The sequence below is a fragment of the Thalia democratica genome, chromosome 8 (genome assembly GCF_965202585.1).
Source record: "Thalia democratica chromosome 8, ktThaDemo2.hap1.1, whole genome shotgun sequence".
Classification (NCBI taxonomy): Eukaryota; Metazoa; Chordata; class Thaliacea; order Salpida; family Salpidae; genus Thalia; species Thalia democratica.
The window spans coordinates 31,135,015-31,156,033 of NC_139172.1; the positions used below are offsets into that span (position 1 = coordinate 31,135,015).

At 27.6% G+C, this 21,019-nt stretch overlaps 1 protein-coding gene across 2 annotated transcripts; it reads right to left on the reverse strand.

The window, feature by feature from the left end:
• Window positions 1-801: 801 nt before the first annotated feature.
• LOC145842140 (syntaxin-1A-like) lies at window positions 802-17,441 on the reverse strand. Of its 2 annotated transcripts, none has more exons than XM_082949530.1 (10): window positions 17,368-17,441; window positions 16,700-16,792; window positions 16,368-16,467; window positions 11,780-11,925; window positions 11,170-11,237; window positions 10,173-10,293; window positions 9,205-9,342; window positions 6,828-6,938; window positions 2,684-2,790; window positions 802-1,542 (listed from the first exon to the last, which is right to left on the reverse strand). In XM_082949530.1, the coding sequence occupies exons 1-9, from the start codon at window positions 17,395-17,397 to the stop codon at window positions 2,713-2,715; spliced, it is 885 nt and encodes a 294-aa protein (XP_082805656.1). In that variant the 5' UTR covers window positions 17,398-17,441; the 3' UTR covers window positions 802-1,542; window positions 2,684-2,712. The 2 variants fall into 2 exon arrangements, with proteins under 2 accessions (XP_082805656.1, XP_082805655.1); XM_082949529.1 differs by lacking the exon at window positions 2,684-2,790 and adding an exon at window positions 3,413-3,507.
• Between the last annotated feature and the right edge of the window lie 3,578 nt (window positions 17,442-21,019).

A 21,019-nucleotide genomic window follows, 5' to 3' on the forward strand; every position in this document is an offset into this window, starting at 1 on the left:
TAACTTGTAATTTTAAACGACAACTAATAAACATTAATTTACATAACTTTACTAATGAAAATTTGGCCTCTAAAACAAGGTAATTTAACCCCAGGTTAAGAACCGCTGCATTAAACTATTAGTCAGTACATAAATGTATCTATGTGATCAGAACTAGTTCACAAACAGTTGAACAGAAGTTAAACTGTTTAACAACAAAATCATTTCAAGTATAAAAAGTTATATCAATAAATTTTCATGTTTGTTAATTTTCTATTTACTTGGACTTAACAAATTTAATAAAACATGCACTGTGAATACTTAGCATACAACTTACAGCCTTATAATTTTAACACTTACACATTTAGATTTTAATTCTTAAATATTTACTAAAGATTTTTATAATAACTCAATTTCAGATGAATCAAAAAATCAAGCAGTATATCTGTTTAAAAAATATAGCACATAAATTTTAACTATAAACTATATTAACTTAATATCATTAAATACGCTTTTTAAATTTAAAAGCTCAAATTTATTAAATAAATTTTTGGAAAAAACATTGCAGCCGAAAATGAAAAAAATAAAAAAAGTCAATGTTTTTACTGCTTGCAATTTAAATACAAATTATTTTTAGAAAATTTTTATTTGAATAAATTAAAAAGATTGCTAAAGGACAGAACTAATAAATAAAGGACGAGTTATTGCAGTTTTATATTTTAAAGTAATAAATATACAAGAGAAAAAGGACATTTTAATAGTATAATAAAACAGTAATTAAAAAATAGTTGGCCGAAAAGCAGTAAAAATGCATAATTTTAATAAAATGTTAAAAAAATATGAAAAAGCTTAGTGTAGTAATTTAAAGCAGTGGTCTTCCATTTTTTTCAAATATGTATACATTAAATTACTTGAAAATGAATTTTGCAAAAACTAGACTATGAAAAACAAAATTTGTTCTGAAAAAACACTACTTGTTTATTTGAATGTATTAGTAAAACAATAACGTGTTAAGAATTTTATTTTAATTAGATTTTTCCAATAGAAAAGGATAAAATCAACATCAATTGAAAAAAATATTTTTTAATCTCGGTAAATTTTCTGTGCACACAAAACAATTTTTATGCACACCGTTAAGACCACTGACTTTAAACATTTAAAACACACTTAAATGAAACCGTTACAACAATACACTATTACGACATTTAAAATAGGCTTTTTCTCAATTAAATAAGCCAAATTAATTTATCCAAACTTAAAGTCATGTGAAAACGAGTACTATCAAGGTGAAACAAAATAAAAATGACTAGTAAGAGTTGGAAAAGTTGGGATTTAAAAAAATAAATAGAATAAGAAGTGTGAAAAGAAATTGTTATTGAAGAAATGTATCGAGATTCAAAGAGGTATAAAAGAGTACGCTCAACAATTTATTTTCAGCAACCTTCATGAAAAAGTTTAAATAAACATTTCGCCCAATGAGACCAGGCAATGGTGTGAACTGCATATATTTTCTTGATTGTGGGAACTCACCGGTTTTCAGTATGACGTCATCAAACCTGATTTCTGTGCACGTTTGTAAAAAAGTTTAATGACAATTTTAAAAACACCCATGACCCGACAGGTAGTTTAAATTTTTTTATATATACTTGCGCAAACTGCATTTATTGACCTTTGGTTACTTTTTGAAATCGTATAAAATAGTTACAACTTAATTGAAACAGAAGGAATGAATGATAATCAGTGAATTTTCAAACATTAACTGAAACTATGTATTAAAAAAACCTTTTAACAATCATAATAGAGTAAACTAATGTTAATTTACTAACTAAATTAGATCTAAGTAAAAAAAAAAAAAAACACTTTTCTATTTGTTTATACAGGATACTTTTTTGTCTTTTTTCAAATTTCAATCATCTTCATGTTTTTCCGTGACTACCTCGACTTCTACTGTTTCTTCTAAAATCATTAAAAATTCTCATTAAAAAGTTATACAGTCAAAAATGTTTAGTACTCAAAAAACAAGTTATTGTTTAGATGTAAAGAAAACAAACTGAATTCTTATTTGTAAATAATATACATAAACATACGCATTGAAACTTTAACTTCTATAGTTCCAACAAAAGGGTGCTGAACTTGTTTTAATAATAAAGGTGCTGATTAAAAAAAAAAACATTAATAAAACTGTACAACCTGTAACAAAACACTGTCTTTTACTAACTGTAATTTAACTGACAATACAAAATTAATCTAAACTGTCATTATATTACCAATTAAAATAAATTCTCATAAGGTAACAAATGAAACAAAAACTGACTTTCGTAGTAAAACTTGAAAGTCAACCAGATGACAACTCCCAGTATTGCCAGCACCAACACTATACAGCAGCAAAACCTCGCCTGAAATCAAAGTAAATTGCTGCACTACTTGAGAACTAATAATAACATACAACTAAAAACAAATAAATAAAAAAACGCTGACCTCTCGAATTTTTTTTAAAAGATATATCTTAAATAAGTGTAAACTTGATCTAAACTGTCTAAATAAACTTTTTTTTTGTAAAAATGAAACCAACTTCATATTCAAAGACTGCCTCAGAAACTTACAACTATTTCACAAAAGATAAACATTTGAGTATAATATACTAGTCATTAGACAAAGTCAAGCCATGGGAGTAGACACAGGAGTCATCGGACAACTTACAAACCTATTATGACGTAATTAGTCCACTGTCTTTTATTGAAGTTGCGTCACAACAATGGCGACGATCACTCCCAACACCGCCAAGACTATCAGCGCCAATATTATCTTTTTCTGTAAATTTCACAGATTTTAAACAATACTTTTATTTATTTTCATAGTATTACTCCATGCAATAGAAATCAGTGACTATTTGTAATTCGTTATTATTTTCTATGTTAATATTTTCATCAATCACGTTTGTAAGACTACCAAGCTTTGTCATCTTTTTAGTTGGAGCCAAAGATTTTGTTGTTGTATTACATGCAGTAAAATTAATTTGTATTAACTGTTAGCACTTGTGGTTATTTATATTTCATTGATTAGCTGGATATTTGTATTAAAACGTTAGCATCCAGGCAAATTTGTTCTTAGAAGCAGATATGAACCTAAATAAGTATTTTTGAAAAAAAAACTTTATTTAGAAGAAAATCAGGCGTGTTTATCAGCTTTTTAAACTTGGATGTCAAACGTTTTCTCTTGTGGAAATAATCAAAACTGTTCTTAATTAAACTGGCTTATATTAAAAAAAGACTAAAATCTCAACTATCATTATTTAAAAAAATATAAGTGAATAATGTTTGATTTATGCTAAAAGTATCGTTTCTATTAAAATTCATTGATTGTTTAGTTAAAGTTTTTTCATAAAGTCAGGTCATGGAATCACCCAAGTAACTACCAGATTTATTTTTCTTACCTGTTCTGACGTCATAGTTACGTCACCTGCGTCACGATGATGATGATAATTATGACTAGGACGACCAGAACTATCCCTCCCAATATTAACTTTTTCTGTAGAAGTCAGCGCTTTTGTAAACTAATATCATTTAAAGTAAGGGTATGGGGGGAAACTATGTTATGTTTTTACAAAAACAAAATATGTAAAATAATATTATTTAAAGTTTAAGTTATTGTTTCAATTAATTCATTTAGACTTAAATCAAAGCTACCAGATGCTTAATAATGACAAAGAAATTTAAAAATAAACTTTTTAAGTTGTTAATTTCATGTTTAAAATGTACCAGAGACTTAGCTTGAACGAATGTGCAGTTTTTCAAATTCCTTATAATAGTTTTATTTATCAGGACATTGCTTTCAGTTTTATAAAAACTAAACTAATTTAGGCAAAAAATGAACCAAAAGTACTACCTTAAGGAAACTGAAGAGCTACAGATTAATTCAAGGTAGCCACAAAAAAGGTAAATGTAAAAACTTTTTATTCTGTTAAATAAACAAATTGTGCCTAATATTAGGAAAATGTCAAACTTACACAACTTAACTTTTTTTAATTATTTAAAGTACTTTTGTCAACTTGTTCTTTTTAGTTAAATTTAGTTAATATTCAAAAGAAACTATCTCAATATAAACTTATTGTAAAATTATTAGTTCGTTTATTGAGTACTTAAATAGTTTCTGCAAAACTTTGTAACCTCTTTTTTAGAAAACAATTATTTTTTAATGATATTAATACATGCTTTAAGCTAATTAGCATCCAACTTGTAAATTCTATGTAAAGCATAAGCTTTGTTAGCTTTTAAACAAAATAACTGGTTATTTCAGCAAAATAAGTTTCATTATAAAGTTTAACTTAAATAAATTTTTAATTTTGTTAACACGTAGAGTAATCTTGTTTGCAAAATTAAAAATAATCTTTTAATTTTTAACATTAAATAACAGCATGTGGATAGATTGTTAAACGTATGCTTATAAAATCAGTAAGCTTTTAATATTTTTAAAGCAGTCCATCCCCATACCCGTAGTAAAGCAATAAGCAAAAGCAGTAAACATATATTTATTTTTTCCTTAAATAATCACACCAACCGACTTGCTTGATTTTTTTAAACACTACGTAATGATGAGCCTGGTAAAACTGAAAAACTTTCAACGTATTTCTTAAACTGAAAACTCTTATAAAATCGTTTGAAATGTTATTATTCATACTCATTATTTTTAAAAATCTACTCACATCTAAGAGGTGCATAAAAACTTTCTTTTTCTCAACTGGGAATTGCTATCAAAATCTAAAATTATTACAAACGAATAAAACCTGTCAACCCTTCATTCGAAAAAATTTCTCAGAGTAAACTATTAAACCGAAAATGATCGTCAGAGCAAATTGTAGGTAGAAATATTCAATCATAGAAATAACGACAACAACAATACAAAAATCTACCACCGTTGATAGTAGAAATTTATTCTTTCAAGAATTTATTTTACAAATCAAGTTTCGGTCAAAGACCTCCGGTAGTTGAGATCTCTCTATTTGTTTTCTTAAAACCAAAACATATAATACCGTTTATAGTATAATAAATGAAGAATTCAAAATGAAAGTGGAGCAAAGATATTTGCAAAATTGTGTAATTCTGCGTAAAATAAATTACAAACCATAAAGAAGACCTACTTAACAAAGTAGAAAAAAGTAAACTGAAAAGACGTTGAACAAACACAGATGGAAGTTTAAATAAAAATAAAACAACATACAAGTGAAAAATAGGAAAACGAAAATCTTGAACAGCTTTAATGCAATGATTCTTACAAGTATTGTGCAACATATTTCTTACAAAATACAAAATGAAACACAGATAAGTGGAACATGCAGCAGTTTGTGAACATAAAAAACTACAATACATAAACATGAATGATTTACAACAGTTAGTAAAATATAGTGTTACAGTTACTAAGTCGTACACACATTACAAAAAATCAAGTCGACAAGTAAGACAATGACGTGAAAGCGTAACAACATTATGACATCACAACGGCACACTATGACGTCATAACAACCGACCCTTCTCGCCTTGCTCTGGTACTTGACGGCCTTCTTGGTGTCCGACACCGCTCGCTCCACGTAGTCCACCGAGTGCTCCACGTTGTACTCGATCCTGTCGATTATCTCCCCCTGGAAAGACCCGTATAAAAATTAATATGAGGGCATTCGAGCATGTTGTTCAAAGTTGGCCATGCGTGTTCACTGTTCAGTGTTAATGCAAAGGTTTTGCGCCCGCGCACGCGTTGCCTTTGCTTTAGATTTTTTACCAGACATCTTCAACTGATAGATGTTTAAAACTAAGAGACAATTTAACGCATCAACTGGCATAGGATTTCGTGCGAACGCTTTTAATTTTTAAAGGTTCTTACAAGTCTTTTCAATAATATCGAAAACTAGTGATATAATATTTAACTCATACACCCCACAGACTCTTTTTAATTTTAAATCTAGCTTATCTTGACTTAACATACTATTATAATATGTTACGTTTGAGGCCGTTTGTTCTAAGCGTGTTGTTTTGAAAAAGCATGGTCAAAACAAAGTTACCAATCCTATTATGTATACATGAATTTAATAAGTTTTAATTTGTAGCTTTCAAGGACTTTTTGATTTTTCCTAAATTCAAATCTAAAGGAACTTTGAAATTAACTTTGAAAGCTAAGTACTTTTTGAGGTTGAAATTAACCTAAATGTCTATGGAAGTAAAACTCTTATTAAAATCCTTATTATTAAAATTCTTATTAAAAGAAAGCAACAAAACCTTCCATAGAAGCGTTTCTGATAAATGATTCTTCAAACTTAGTTTACATTAAATGTTAATTAAAAAATCATAACTAGCTAACATTTTATAATGTTAAAAAGCCTTCTGTATTAATAACCTTTTAAAAATGCTAAAGATTTTAAACAAAAATCTTTGTTTTTATTAACACTTCTTTATTATAATACCATTTCTAAATACTCAACTTTAAATTTATGACTTTTAAAAAATAAAATTTAAAAGCATATACTTTTGTAAGGTTTATGACATCATAAAACGACTAGCTTTGTGGAACTACGTTTTCTTTGAATACAATTATCTACACTTAAAGACTCTTTATGTTAGCAATGTAGCTGTAGTACAACCGTGCCAAAACTTAAAATTAAGAGCATCACGTAACAATATCTAGTATATTCCCTATTTTCAGGATAACCACTCTACACACTTAACAGGGTCTTAACTTGGTCTATTCTGACTGCTTTTTATCCTGTTAAACCTATCAACTTTTTACCAACTTTTACCAGTGGACATGACAGTTTATGCTGACAAATCAAGCAAACGGGTCGGGGTGTTGTAATTTGTTACCCTTCTAGCTGAAGATTGGTAGTGAACGGCCTTCTTGGTCTCCTCCTTGGCCTGCTCAACGTAATCGCCGGCGTTCGCCACGTTGTACTCTATCTGGTTCACTATTTCACCCTGCGAACATTTATTTGCGTTTTAGTTATTACTTTTATTTAAATATTTAAATTTATTAAAAAAATAATACAAAATTTATTATTTAATTAGACTACTTAGTTTGTTTCTAGAATGAAGTATTGAAGTTTTATTTTTTTTAAGTTAAAAACGTACTGTAACATCATTTACTTTTTGAAATTAGTTTGTGTTTATAGTTTAATAATTTAAGTTTCATTTAATTAAGTTAAATTTGTACTGTAGCATCATTTATTTGTTAAAATTAGTTTGTTATAATTTTATCAAACTTTTTATTTGTTTTGAAACATTTGGGAGTTTTTATGCATAAAATAAGTTTAAAATTATTCACTTGTTAAATTTAACTTTAAAGTTCTGTTTATTTTTAAAAAATTTAAAGTTTTCAAATAAAAGTTTTATTTAAGTTTGATTTTATAAGTTTATTATAATCTAATTATAAAAATTTCTATTTATGATTTTTATAAAACTTTATTTAAGCATGTATATCTGCATTTTGCTCGAAAAATATTAAAACTCTTCGAAATATTTTTTTTATAATTTTCGATCAATGTACTTATTTAGTATATATTTATAAAAAATATAAAAACTAAACTATTCATTAATACAAAACAAACAATTTACAACAAACTAATTATTTATTGAAAAACACTTAATAAATAAACTAAATTCAAAACAATCTTTATTACAAACGAGACTAAACATATTTGTTTTTTGTTATGAAAATAAAAATGAAAAGCTTAAATTGAAAGTTACTCTAGAAGTTATGATAAAAGTACAACAAAAATTTCGAAAATTCACCTTTACTTTTTTATTAGAAGCAACTTAAATATTTTAAACGTGCATTTACAAGTTAACATTTACCAATCATTTTTTACATACAAAAATTTTAAAAAACATGCAAACAATTAGGATCTTACAATTCAAAATACAAGCATCACAGTACACTTATGAATAAAACAGTAGATAAGTTCTTCTGATAATCCTATTTAAAAAAAATTTACTCGAAATCCGATTTGGCTGTCATGCTGCCGTAAAAGGCTTTTCTGCGAAAAAGGAGTTGAAATAAAAATTCGACAGAAGGTGAAATGAAGCGGCTGTTTTTATTACCGTAGGAATAAAAACAAGAACGAGTTGCTTCAAAAAGCAGAGGGATATAAAGTGATGTTGAGTTTTGAAGGCGTATGAGGTTTATTTGAAAAAAGTTATTCTGTTGCTTTCGAAAATTTATTAAAATAAATAATATATTCAAGTATTTAAGGTTCTAAAGTTGTGAAATGTTTCTGTATTGTCTCATAAAATTAATTTTTAGTGTTAAAGTGTGCTAAAATTTTGATGCTTGTTAAGTTTGAGGCATTGCTTTGAAATGTAGTAGTTTATACATTTTTCAAAACAATACTAAACCTCTTACAGAAATGTTCAATCAATAACATGCTTATACAAAACATACAAATGCAACTACGTGCTTAATGACATATTTACTACAATGTAATGAAACTTTAACATCGGTGTACTTTTTTAAAATCAATCTACATAACGACACGTTAACAACACTGTAACGACATTTTTACAACAGTTGCTTACCTTGTTTAAAACAGCATATATTTCTTAAGTCTCTTTCGTCCAGAGAAATTTGCAAAATGTAACATTTATTAAAATTTTAGCAAAACTGTCTACCAAACTTAAAGTATTTTCCAGAATAATTAAAACAGTAGGCACTCTGAGGTAAGCTAATCTATCAAGTTTTTATTTTTCTTTAAAATCAAGATCATTATAAATCAATTTCGGTCAATAGTGAAAAAATATTTTTAAAAGTTGAATGCTTTTACAAGTGCTTTTTACACCTCAAACACTTTTCAGCTTAAAGTATGAGATGCTTCTTGAAATATTTAAACTTTTTTTCAAATGTTATTTCACAAAACTCAAGTTTTCCGTAATAAATAATTAAAAATAGTTTACTAATGTTAGAATTTCTAAATTCTAAATCCTTAAAAACTATATAATATAAAGTAATGAATAGCTAAATAGCAAGTACATCATAAAATTTAGTTAGTAAAGACGTATATTAATAATGCCATTAATGTTAAAAAAAAATGACATATATTTTTAAGTAATATATAATAAAACTCAAGTAAAAATAAGTCTTATTAAAATACTTAAAATTTGGCTTCTTTATTTCATCATTTTAACATATTCAGATTCAAAAAAATTAAAACACAAGCTTGTTTAAAACTTATCACAAACAAAAACTAACTTGCTGCTCGACCATCATGGCCATGTCCATGAACATGTCGTGAAGTTCCCGTATCGAAGTTTCGAGCTTCATTATGTCGTTGTGCCTGGCCTCGATGTCGTTCAGCGCTTGCTTCGTCTGGACCGTGTCCATTATTATCTGTTAGTTTCTTAACATTTTCATCAAATAGATGTCAAGATGTTTTGGGTAACAAAATAATAAGGCTGCAAAAGGTTAAAGTAATAGTAAAGTTAAGCATAATTCTTCAAAGTAAACATATACTTTAGCTGATAAAAACAGGTTGTAAATATTCTCAACGAAAATGTTCAATAGGACATCATAAATACCTTTAAGCTGATAAACTCATTTATTTTCCTATATGTATTATTGAAACTAAAGAGTAAATCAAGTGTATATTTTTTACACAGAGTTGTTGAATTGATGGTATACTCACAATTCCCACTCAATTTTGTTATTTTTTTGTTACTATAGTTATTTTGTAATGGGTAAATATATTTAATTAAGAAACCCACATTCGTGGCCGGTTACAATTTTTTAAATAATTTTTCCATCACTGTTACCCCTAACCCTTAGTCGGTATGCGGTTCTTGGATTTGATCGGGTGGGAATTGAGCGCGGTTTGGAACTGAGCGGTTCCCTGAAATGGTAAACACTGGACTGACAAATGAATCATAGTAACAATATCTTAAAACTTCATAAATTACATAAAGTAAATTTAAATTTTGTTAGTTTTTTATTTAAAAAGCAGGTTTTATGAATTTAAATTAATTAAAAATCGCAGAGGTCAAAGGATAAAATTCTAGTTAAAATAAAGTCATAACATCGGCCCAACCGGTGCTTCGCAAAAACACCATCACTAATTTCAAGCATATTTTTAGTTCAATTAAATCTCCCACACCGGTGTATATAGCAGGACTTCCATCACTATTTTCCAACATATTTTTAACTTAATACAGAGAAATACTAACCCCTCCAGTAAATATAGCAGGACTTCCATCACTATTTTCCAACATATTTTCCAACTGTTGGTCGTCAACTTGTTTTCCTGTTATTTCCAGTTGACGCTGTATGCGCGCTTTGCATCGGTCTCTGAAGTTTTATTAAGTATTTAATGATTATGTTGCAAATATTTATATAATTCAAAAATAAACAAAACTTTGCAGTGCTGTTTTTGCTCATTAAAAAGTCAAGTAATATTACTATAACATTGTACTGTATAAAAGATTACATTAAAAAATTATATGTGTATGTTCGGAATCAAAGAAATCGTTGGCGAAAGTATACATAGCATAAGCCTGGACTTAAGTATGCCTTGAGACAAGCTCAAGTTTAACTCAAGGTTTGATCACACCAATTAAATCATCAGACCACAAGCCCTTCGGTAGACTGAAACTCGGGTTTCGTTCTTATTGAAACTCGTCAGTCAGCCGCAACGTTGCACGGCGAAAGACAATGCTGACGTCACTGATCGATACCAGCAAACGGTTGCTTCATGTCATGATAAGAAGTTTATAGATCGGTTGTGACTAACTGATGAGTCCTAATAAGAACAAAACTCAGGTTTCGGTCTACCGAAGGGCTTGTGGTCTGATGATCGAAGTGGTGTAATCAAACCTTAAGGTAAACTTGAGCTTGTCTCACGGCATACCAAAGTACAGGCTTAGGCTCTGTAGACTTTCGCCGATGCTTTCATTAAGAAGAAACAAGTTTCAATTAACATTTTTTTCCATAAAGTACTTATAACAAAATAAAAAAATATCGAAAAATATTTCTTTGATTTTTTTTTCTTTTGAAAAACAGTAAACCTTAACAGTTCTTTTAGGAACTCTAATTGAAAACTATTTAATGTGAAAAACTCTTTGAATGTATTACTCTAAAAACATATTCAAAAAACTATGGAACTTAGAAAATCAAACAATACAAACACAACCGTATTCACTGAAATAAAGTTTATGTATAAAATACCTGTAGTCGTTTTGTGTTGTGTTGTATTCCGTCATTACTGCTATAAATTTCCTTGATAATGTTGAATGCTGAAAGCGTAAAATATCTGTATTAGACAATCTCTATAAAACTATGAAAATTTTACAGCTTGAAATATGTTATGTGATTAAAATTTAAGTTACCACAACAAATAATTAAAATTAAAAAATGTATACATATTGAAATTAATGGTATAAAAATAAAAATAAACAGTCCAATTGAAAGATGTACAGGCTTAATTAACTTTTCTTTAAGCTGTTGCTCATTTGTTTGTATTAAAGATATTCAGAAGAAGAAAAGGTTAGGTACTATTATTTTTTGGTATCCTCACAATTCCCATCCGCATAATTCCCACTCGATTTTTAAAATAATTTTTCTCATCCATACAAATACTTCTTATTTTTTTTGGTTATTACTTATTCATTTTTAACTATCCCTGTCATCCTTAACCTTGCACTCGGTCGGTAAGCGGTTGTCAGGTTTGATCGTGTGGGAATTGTGCGGGTGGGAGCTGAGCGGTATTTACAATCTCAAAGACTTAACATTAAAGAATACATCAGTCATTCAGTATTCAACATACTTTTCTCATTACCTGCGTTTTTTGGATTCTGAGATCAGCGGGCTTGGTGTTGGCGGAGTTTTCCTCGATGTTCTTGTCGATCAGCCGCAACTTTCTCCTCACCTTGTTGGCGTTCGACTTGATGTCCGCCATGCACTGCTCCATCTCCTCTTTCGTTTCTGTTTAGGGGATTTTATTTTTTGATTTGTCAAACAAGTTTTTTAATTAATAGTAGACTTATATGTATAAGTAAGAAATACTATTCTATACTGCTGATTTACCAAAGTAAAGAGCTAATTGCGTGAGACGGAAAAACAAATTTGCAATTCTGCAAGGGAGATTTTATTTGCGCTTGTTGTTGGATACACATTTATGATGTTATTTATTAAGTTTTCTATCAATGAAATTTACACTTTATGAGAAACGAATTGCAACTTCTGCATAACTTCTGTTTTTATAACAGCCTAAACAGTAAGTTGTCGAGGGCTTAAAAGCTATGTAAAAACTTTTAAAGTTTTAATTTGATTTTAAACTGCATGTATATGGGGGATTTAATTTTGATCACCTTGTTATAACAATTCAATACTTGATACTTATTTATCAATTAAACTTATATGAAAGTCAAGTTTTAGATTTCTGCACACTTGTACATTAATTGCAGTCTAAATAGCTAACTTTTGATTGTGTAGAAATCAGTTTAATAAACTGTCCAAGTCTCACTATAGTCTTGGATTATATATTTATGTATATTAAAATACTATTGTAAGTTTTATGATCTTAGGATCTAAATTGAGTTTTCTTTACTCAAGTGCTTTAATCAAAAAATAAGATAGCCAATAGCTATAAATTGTACTAAAATTAAAAGTACATCAAAAGCTGAGCTTTAGTACTAGTATGATGAGACTTTAAATTTATACAACTTGTTTATACAAATTAATAATAATATATCATTTTTGTGAACTTTTTTCTTTCATTGATTTTTGAATAAATTAAAATGCTTTTTCACTTAGTAGAAATTAAAAAAACACAATACAGCAGTGCCCGTAATACCTTACATGCCAAGTTAAATTCTATGTCACATTGAACCTTTTTGTATACAAAAATATTAAAAAATTTCAAAAATATTGATTCTATCTTTACGTCGTAAGTTGCAGCTTAAAAAATTATATAAACTTCAGGTGGTATAGTAGTATAACTTAAACAAATTTGGTGATGGATTAAAATCTAAAATGTTTTCTTAATTAAAAAATTAACAAATTTTAATAAAAAGTATTTTAGTGTACTCTTAGTTTTTTATAAAACGTTAAACAATTTTCACCAGGAATGCAGTAGTTTCAAAACTATGTTACCCTAATACAGTTTTTTCTCTAAAACCAAAAGAACAAGCTAAGCTGAGTCATTTAACTTTGTTTACAAGCAAAACATTTCACGGTAAACTCAATGACAACTTGCAACTTATCAATGCATAAAAGCCAGCCAGCTATTGTTTTCAAAGCAAAACATGTCAGGATACAAAACCCCACACTGTTTCGACACCATAAATATTTCAACTTATTACACTCTCAGCAAATTTTCAGAATAAACTCGGTTTGTTTTCAAATCACAACTATGACTGTAGGAGTTATAAAAGTTTTATTTTCACGCGGAAAGTTTTCTTTCTGATCAATAATTCATTGGTTTTCGAAAGCCGAGAACATTTGTTACAACTGGTTCGTTCCAAAAGGAAAGTTTCAACAACGAGTAATGAGGGAAAATTAGCTGTTGCAGATGGTTGCTTTCTCAAAGTTCAAGAACTATTAGCTGTAAATTTCTTGATTTTATGTAATTTGTATCTCTTTTTGTAAGTTTCCAAAACACAAGAAATGCCACCATAAAACTTTCTTTGAATCGTTTGAAATTGTTCACAATGTGCTTGTGTGATAATTAGCCACATGTAAAAAAAGTTCAGCTTAAAAACCCAAGGATCCCATACATTTTGCATTTGGGTGGTTTTTAGATATTAGTTGGTTGCATTAGGTGGAGCTAAGGTGAAAGTTTCTTCAAATCACCTAAAATTTTGCACAGGGTGATTTTATGACATTTCCAAATAATTTTTTTCCAGCCGGAAAATCAAAAGTAGCTGTAAAAATAAGCACCCTAATATACATGGTATCATTTTATACTGTAGCACAGTTTTAGTTGATAACTTAGAAGAAAAAAGAAATAAACTTTACACAATTAATTAGCTCCAAAAAACATACCAACAAAAACGCTTAACAGAAATTTTCAACAACATTATGGTGATGGAAAGATAATTGTCCACTTCCAAAAGTTCATCTGCAGTTAAAGTTTCAATCTTTTAATCTCACAAAAATATGTTTTTACTTTCAAGTGCGGCATAATTAGCTGTACGTGTGACAAAAAAAGACTATGAATATTTTAAATGAAGTTTGCTTGTTTTTGAATCTGTATAAATGAAAATTGTTCTGTAGAAATGTAAACTACATTTCTTATAAGTTTAAAAAAAGTTAAATATTTAAATAGATCTTTGAAAAAATGCTTTCAAACCAGTACAGAAACAAAAATATTTTTTCTATATTGTTAAAACTAGAACTATAGTAAAGGCAGTAAAAGCCACAGAAACTTGGCATAATGCATATTTTTTATTTCTTGAATATTTATAATGGTTGAATCTGAATTATAACAAAACTATAGTTAGATACAATTAGAAAGCAGTTTGAATTTAAATATGAAATTAAATAAACAAAGCACAAAAATCAAACTTGTTATTAAGCTTACAAAGCCCTGACCAATAATTAAGTTACAGCGCCATACATAAAACCACCATGACTTAAACTACACATACGTTGATTATAATATGATGTTAAGTGAAATAATTAATTAATTGTTGTTTTGGAAAGAAACAGTCGGGTATCTAAATTAAAGATTTAAAAAATAAATACAGACGTTTTAAATATTTATAATTAAACTATGTTATAAATTACGGGTTTGTGTTTAATATGAACTCTAACTTGTAAAACATAAAACAACAAGGTGGATATATGCTAAGTATAAACCTGCAGTAAAAAGACCTCTAGCCGTTCTATTGGGCGTAGTAGGTAAAAAAGCCCGGTTTATCTGTGTATAAATTAAAGTAAAAATAAAAAATAAAATAACAAATTATAGTATAAACTACTTTTTCCAAACATAAAGAATAAATTATTATAAATTAACAAGCTAGTCCTAATGTTTATATATATTGTGACGTAATTATTAGATTTTTTTTTTTTCAATGATTAGTAACCAGTAAATATTTAGACTTAGTACTTCCTTCATTTTCATGTAAGTAGTTTATATTTTGATTTGTTATTTTATTTTGTATTTTTACTTTAGTTGATTTAATTTAGACTTAATAATTATAAATATTATATATTTTTATAACAGTCAGATTTAACATTAAGTATTTTGTCTATTATTAACCATTAACCTATAGAAATATATAGCAATTATTTTTATTTTTAGCTGACACATGTATATACATACTTTAGCTTCTATTCTTTTTTTACAGTATTTATTTTTTTACAGAGCTCCGTTGAAGTGTGTTAATCCATTATAACACAGAAACATGTGTTAGTGTAATAAAAGAAGGATACTGTATAATTTATTATTATTATATATTCCAGTGAACTTGTTTCGCTAGGATCTTTTGTTAAGAAGCGAAAAAATATTTTGAATAGTTAAAATTAAAACTATATACTCCTAAAAAAGACAAGTATGTAACAAAAAACTTTTTTATAGTTAAAAATATTTCGTTTTGATCGAATGCACGTCTATTATGATTTCAAAGCAACAATAAACCATTTGATCAAAGGCTTTGTTACGTCATAAGTTAAAAAATGTTAACGCAACTACACAAATCTAAAACCATTTATTTAAGAGCTGGGAGCGTTTCAAACCTCAATTTTTTACGACCAAGTGCACAGTTTGGTAGAACGCTATGTTAAAAAAAAAAGTTAAAATGTTTTGGGAAATTTTAAACACAAACAAACAACATATGGCTGCTACACGTTAAAAGTATTTTGCAATTTTAAGTGGAAAGTATTTGTTTTTGTTGAAGCAAAAACTTATCCTGTTACTGACTTTAGAAATGTTAAAACTGCTTGAACAGACATGCTTACACAACTAGTAGAAATAGTTCAATCGACAGTAAAAGTAATGAATTTATAAAACTATTTTTAATATTATTATCTATCAGTTTAAAAATGTTTTATAAAACATAATATAACGGGAAGTTATGTCATGTAGTTAACTATAACAAACTTGAATTCATCCTAAATTGCTACTGTACAAAACATAACTGCAAGTCTTTAAAATTAGGTTCAAATTTTGATTTCAGGTTAAGTCAATTAATTAGTTGATTTCGGGATAACTCGATTTTCTCCATACTAATATGAACTAATCACAAGTACATCTAATTTAAACTCAAAACGAATTGGCGTGATGTCACAACAGCCAACTGAATACTGCTATGACGTCACAACTAGGACGACTACCAGGTCGTAGGAGGATAAAATGTACGAAAAAGTAAAGCAAGCGCTATGACGTCACAATAAAAATGTAAGGAGTAAAATATCAAACTAACTGTCATCAGCCTGAGGGGCCGACAGAATATCGGAATGTTGCTTTTTCACATCCTGGACTTTTTGCTGGATGATGTCTATGTACCCCCGTATCTCTTCAACCTGGTGAAATAATTTTGAAAGTATAAATGCGTTAAATGAAAGATGAGGTGGAAAAACCGGAATTACGTACACATTACGGTGTTTGAAAAATTACAAAAAGTTGTATAAAAACATCTTAAAAGTATCTAATTTTTTACCTGGTGAATTATTTTTATTATCAGTTGTGAAAAAGCACTATACTTTAACCTAACTGCTTTTATAATTTTATCAGCTTTCAATAAAAAGTTCTTACTTGCACGAAGAACTCCTTCAGCGTGTCCTGCTCGTCTTCGATTGAATTCTCTTCGTTCTCGTCGTCAGATTCGACCTGAACGTGGGCCATCCCCTAAAATGAAAGTAATAACAAGTTAATAATAGCGATTAAATAAAAAAGTCAAATGCAAATGCAAAGTAATATAGGTATGTGTGATAGGAAAAAGCAACGACAAAATTTAATATCAATAATACAGTGTGATTCTATACTGTTTGCTGTTAAATGTTGTAATAAAAGATTGCTTGTGATAAAAATACCCGCAAAAAATAAGGGGCTAATGTAAACTTTATGTGTGTCATTTCAAAAAAAAATTACTATCAAAAAATAGTTACAAGTCTTTTCCTATTTTAATTTCAAAGAAAACTTCAGTTTCGAAAAATGTAACTTATTTCACATGATGCACTTTGATGCTACAAAAATAATAAATTTTGGTTAAAAAGTTACAATTGTAAAAAACACCTCAAATAAAGTATCAATTAATGTTTTAATGTTCAAAGGTGAACACAGATTTCTATTAAACTGTTAATTGAAACTAAGATATTGACTTCTACAAAAAAAAAACTTACTTAAAGTATTAACTAAAGCATTTGAAAGGCTGAATTAAAAGTATTTTTCTAATGAGTTAAAAAAAGAAATTAAAAACTTACACTTTTGAGATCTGCTAGTCTGTCCCTCATGACTTGTTTATTTTTATTTTATTTATATAAATATCTGGAAAAATAACTAATTTGTCTCTAAAATGAATTAAGTATTATTAAACTAAAATTTTTTTAATGTATGAAATATTTTTAAGTTTTAGTTTTAAGTTTTCAAAGAACATATACTTTCAAGAAAAAAAGAGTAAAACTATTATTTAAGTATTCATTTCATGAAAGTTTCAAAAACAAATTATACCCCTTAGGTGTTATCAAAACTGATTTGATACTAAACAAAACTTATTTTATTAAGGGAGTAAGTATTACAAAAAATTACATTAAAGCTGAAAAACAACTATTGAAAAAATAAATTTACTATAATCAAAGTAAACATTTAATAAAAGTAGTACTTATTCACTAAGCTTAATTTCCATAGTATATTACTTTCTTAAAAGATTTATTAAAAACTGCTTAGAATTAACAAATGTTTTAAATTTTAAACCATATCATTGTTATAGAAGTTTAAAACCTTTAAAGTTAAATTAAGTTTACAAAAAAAATAAAAATAAAGTTGTTTAAAATTAAAACAAATATTTTATGAATGAGTAATATTTTTATGGCGCTATTAACTAAAGATAATAAACTAATCTTATATTATAAAATTTAGTAAAAGTTTTATTTTAAAAATCTATAAAATAAGTAGTAACACTTAACGACAAAAAGTTTTAGGATATTTAAGAGTTGAAATACAACTGTGCTGGCCAGCTGAGGTCAGTTTTAAGTGTGGGAGCTTCTCTTAACGGAAATTTAAAAAATTATAACTTAAAGCTGACAAAGTTAGCATGGCTTTTCCGAATTAAAAAACAATTAGCAGACAGAATATTTACAACTTAGAGGAAAAAATAATAGAGTAGGTGGGGTCGGTTTTGATGGAGAAAGACTATTAATCCTAAAAGAAAAGATTTTGCGAGATAAAAGAGGTCAGGGGGAGAACGAAAACTTTTAAAAGATTTCAATGAATTGATGAATTAAAGATGCGAAATTGATTTTCGTATTATTCAATTATCACGTCACAAGGAAACCTTTTCTCTCCTTCAAAACAAATGTGCCGATTTGCCTTTGGAAAGGGTGGGTGATTAAGAAATTAGAGCTCAACCGAGAAATTTCTATTTTCGTTTTTTTTTTGAAGAGCCCGTGAGATCTAAGATACTCTACACTGTTGAGGCGTTTCAAAATTAAATAACTTGATTAGTTTTATGCTGAAACTTAACTAAATTATCAATGGGTTTAAAATGAAAAACCGCGTGTAAGCTTTGTTAGTGGCATTTTAAAGTGGGTACTGCATTATACATCGATTATTTTGCTCCATTTTCAATTAATAGAATTTATTATACCAGTTGAAGCAACTTAATAAAGGTAACATTAATTTATGTAATTTTTTTCATCAAAGTAATTACTAGCTCATATGTTGATGTAAGCTTTTAATTGCATTTTTTTACTTTTTAGTTTGGGTATAAACTACGAGAAACAAAGAAGTTTTTTTATCGGAAATTATCTAAAAAGAAGTTTTAAACTGTTTAAGTTAAGTCATTAAACTAAAATGTGAAATTTATCATTACTGGTCTCGAATTCAAGGCTACAAATTTAAATTTAATTGAGAACTCCAAGCTTAGATACAAAACAGACAAAACATTGTAAATTAAAAAAACTTGAAACAAACTTAAACTCGCAACTCAAAAAAATACTAAGCTCATAAATATAAAAAATAAACTTTAAAAGGTTACAAGTCGGTTGAATTTATTAAGTTTTAAATGCACAAAAACGCTTTTGCAAATTACAAGAGCACCTTGTGTAGGCTAATTAATAAAATCAGATGAAAACCTAACTATAAACTTTTTGTTTTGGTCTTGTGAAGCACTTGGATATTTCTTAGAATAAGTATAACGAAATAAGAGTTTTAATGATTTTATAATTCTGTCTTTTATATTCTGGTCTACCAAAGGTTTTTGAGAAATTTCTTCCAAGTTTTCTGAATTTCTTCCAGGTTTTAGAAAGGACAAATTTTTGGGTCTAGTTTTAGTATTAAATTCAGAGTAAGTAAAAAACTGCTTTATTTAGTATTAAAATATTGTAAAGCTAATTTAAATATATAAAAAATAATTCACATTCCTTTAAATTAATATGCCAGATCTTTTGCGTCGAATCGAAACTTAATTACTTTACATGTAAAAATTGCTTAAAATTCCAGGATTCCAGGTTTGTTGGCAACCCTTTATATTACCTACAAATATATTTTAGTAAATATTTTATTGTTTTCATTTTAAACGAAAAACTATTTGATGCATTTTCCACTTGTGAAACATCAAATGTATAAAATAATAACTTTTTAAAATAAATTTTTCATTTTTTTAAATATATTGAAAATTTTAATGACTAGCTTTAAATTTTCAAAGTAAGATTATTATAATATCATTATAAGAACTATGAATTAATTGTAGATAATTGAAAACTTTCAATAATTAAATAAACATAAAAATAATGCTAAAAAACTGTATTTAACAGAATTACTCACAAAAACTTATTTTTATCCTAATAAACTCAACATCACAAACTTAAAACATCCTAGTAAATTACATATATTTTTTGACCGTAAAGTAAAATCTATAATGCTAAACCAGAGTAATTATTTCTTTAAAGCGATAAAACGTATATTGTAAGGTAAAATCTTAGACATCTTAAACATCAAAGTATAACTTTTTTTCGGTTTAACTCAAAGTTTGTCTGAATGGTTTGTATATTCAATTTGAGCAATTTACTAGTATGACTACCGTAAAACGCCTATCCAAAATTTTTGTGGCTAATAATTTGTGGCGAAAAAAAATGCTTTCGGTTTTTGGTTTCTAAAACATTTCTACATAGATTACGTAAAATTGCAATCGATACTTTAAAGTAACTTATATAACTTCAAGAAACGGCAGCGTAGTATTTAAAATTGATTTTCTAAATTCAACTTCAAATAAGCATTATATACGGCTTAACGTTAGAACAGAGTTCGATTTTGAATATATAAGCTAGATGATATTGAAAGTTTATCTGTCTAGTTATTTTAAGAAAATATTGAAGTATTTATTTTAATTAAACTAGTACTAATCTATGTAACTTTTGAAAATAAGGCAATAAGCTCCAAATGATGTACTAAAAAAAAAATATTTAATTTTTAACTTTCAAGTATTTAATCCAACTAAAGAATATAAAACCATTTAATTATTTAGATACGAGTTGAAGAAAAACTTACATATTCTTATTTTTCTAAACCTTAACTGTAAAAAATTAATAACTCACCTGCGAAAAGTTAATAACGAGAGGAGGTTATTAAAGAAGAAAAAATATCGATTTCGGATAGACTTATCGACTTATGCTGTTATCAGATTTTCCCCAGCCTAATCTAATTAAAACTGTTTTAATTTTCCTTCTGATGACTTTTTTTTCTCAACCTTATCGCTCGAAGAAGTTATATCAAATGCGATCAGAGAAATCGATTATCTCAAAGCCGTTAGCTCTCTGCCTGTGTTGTTGAATTGTTATGCTAATTAATTAACTCACTTTTTCGTTCGCTGCTTCTTTCTGCTTTCGTCTAACTTGCACTCTGAACCCGCTGGCTTTC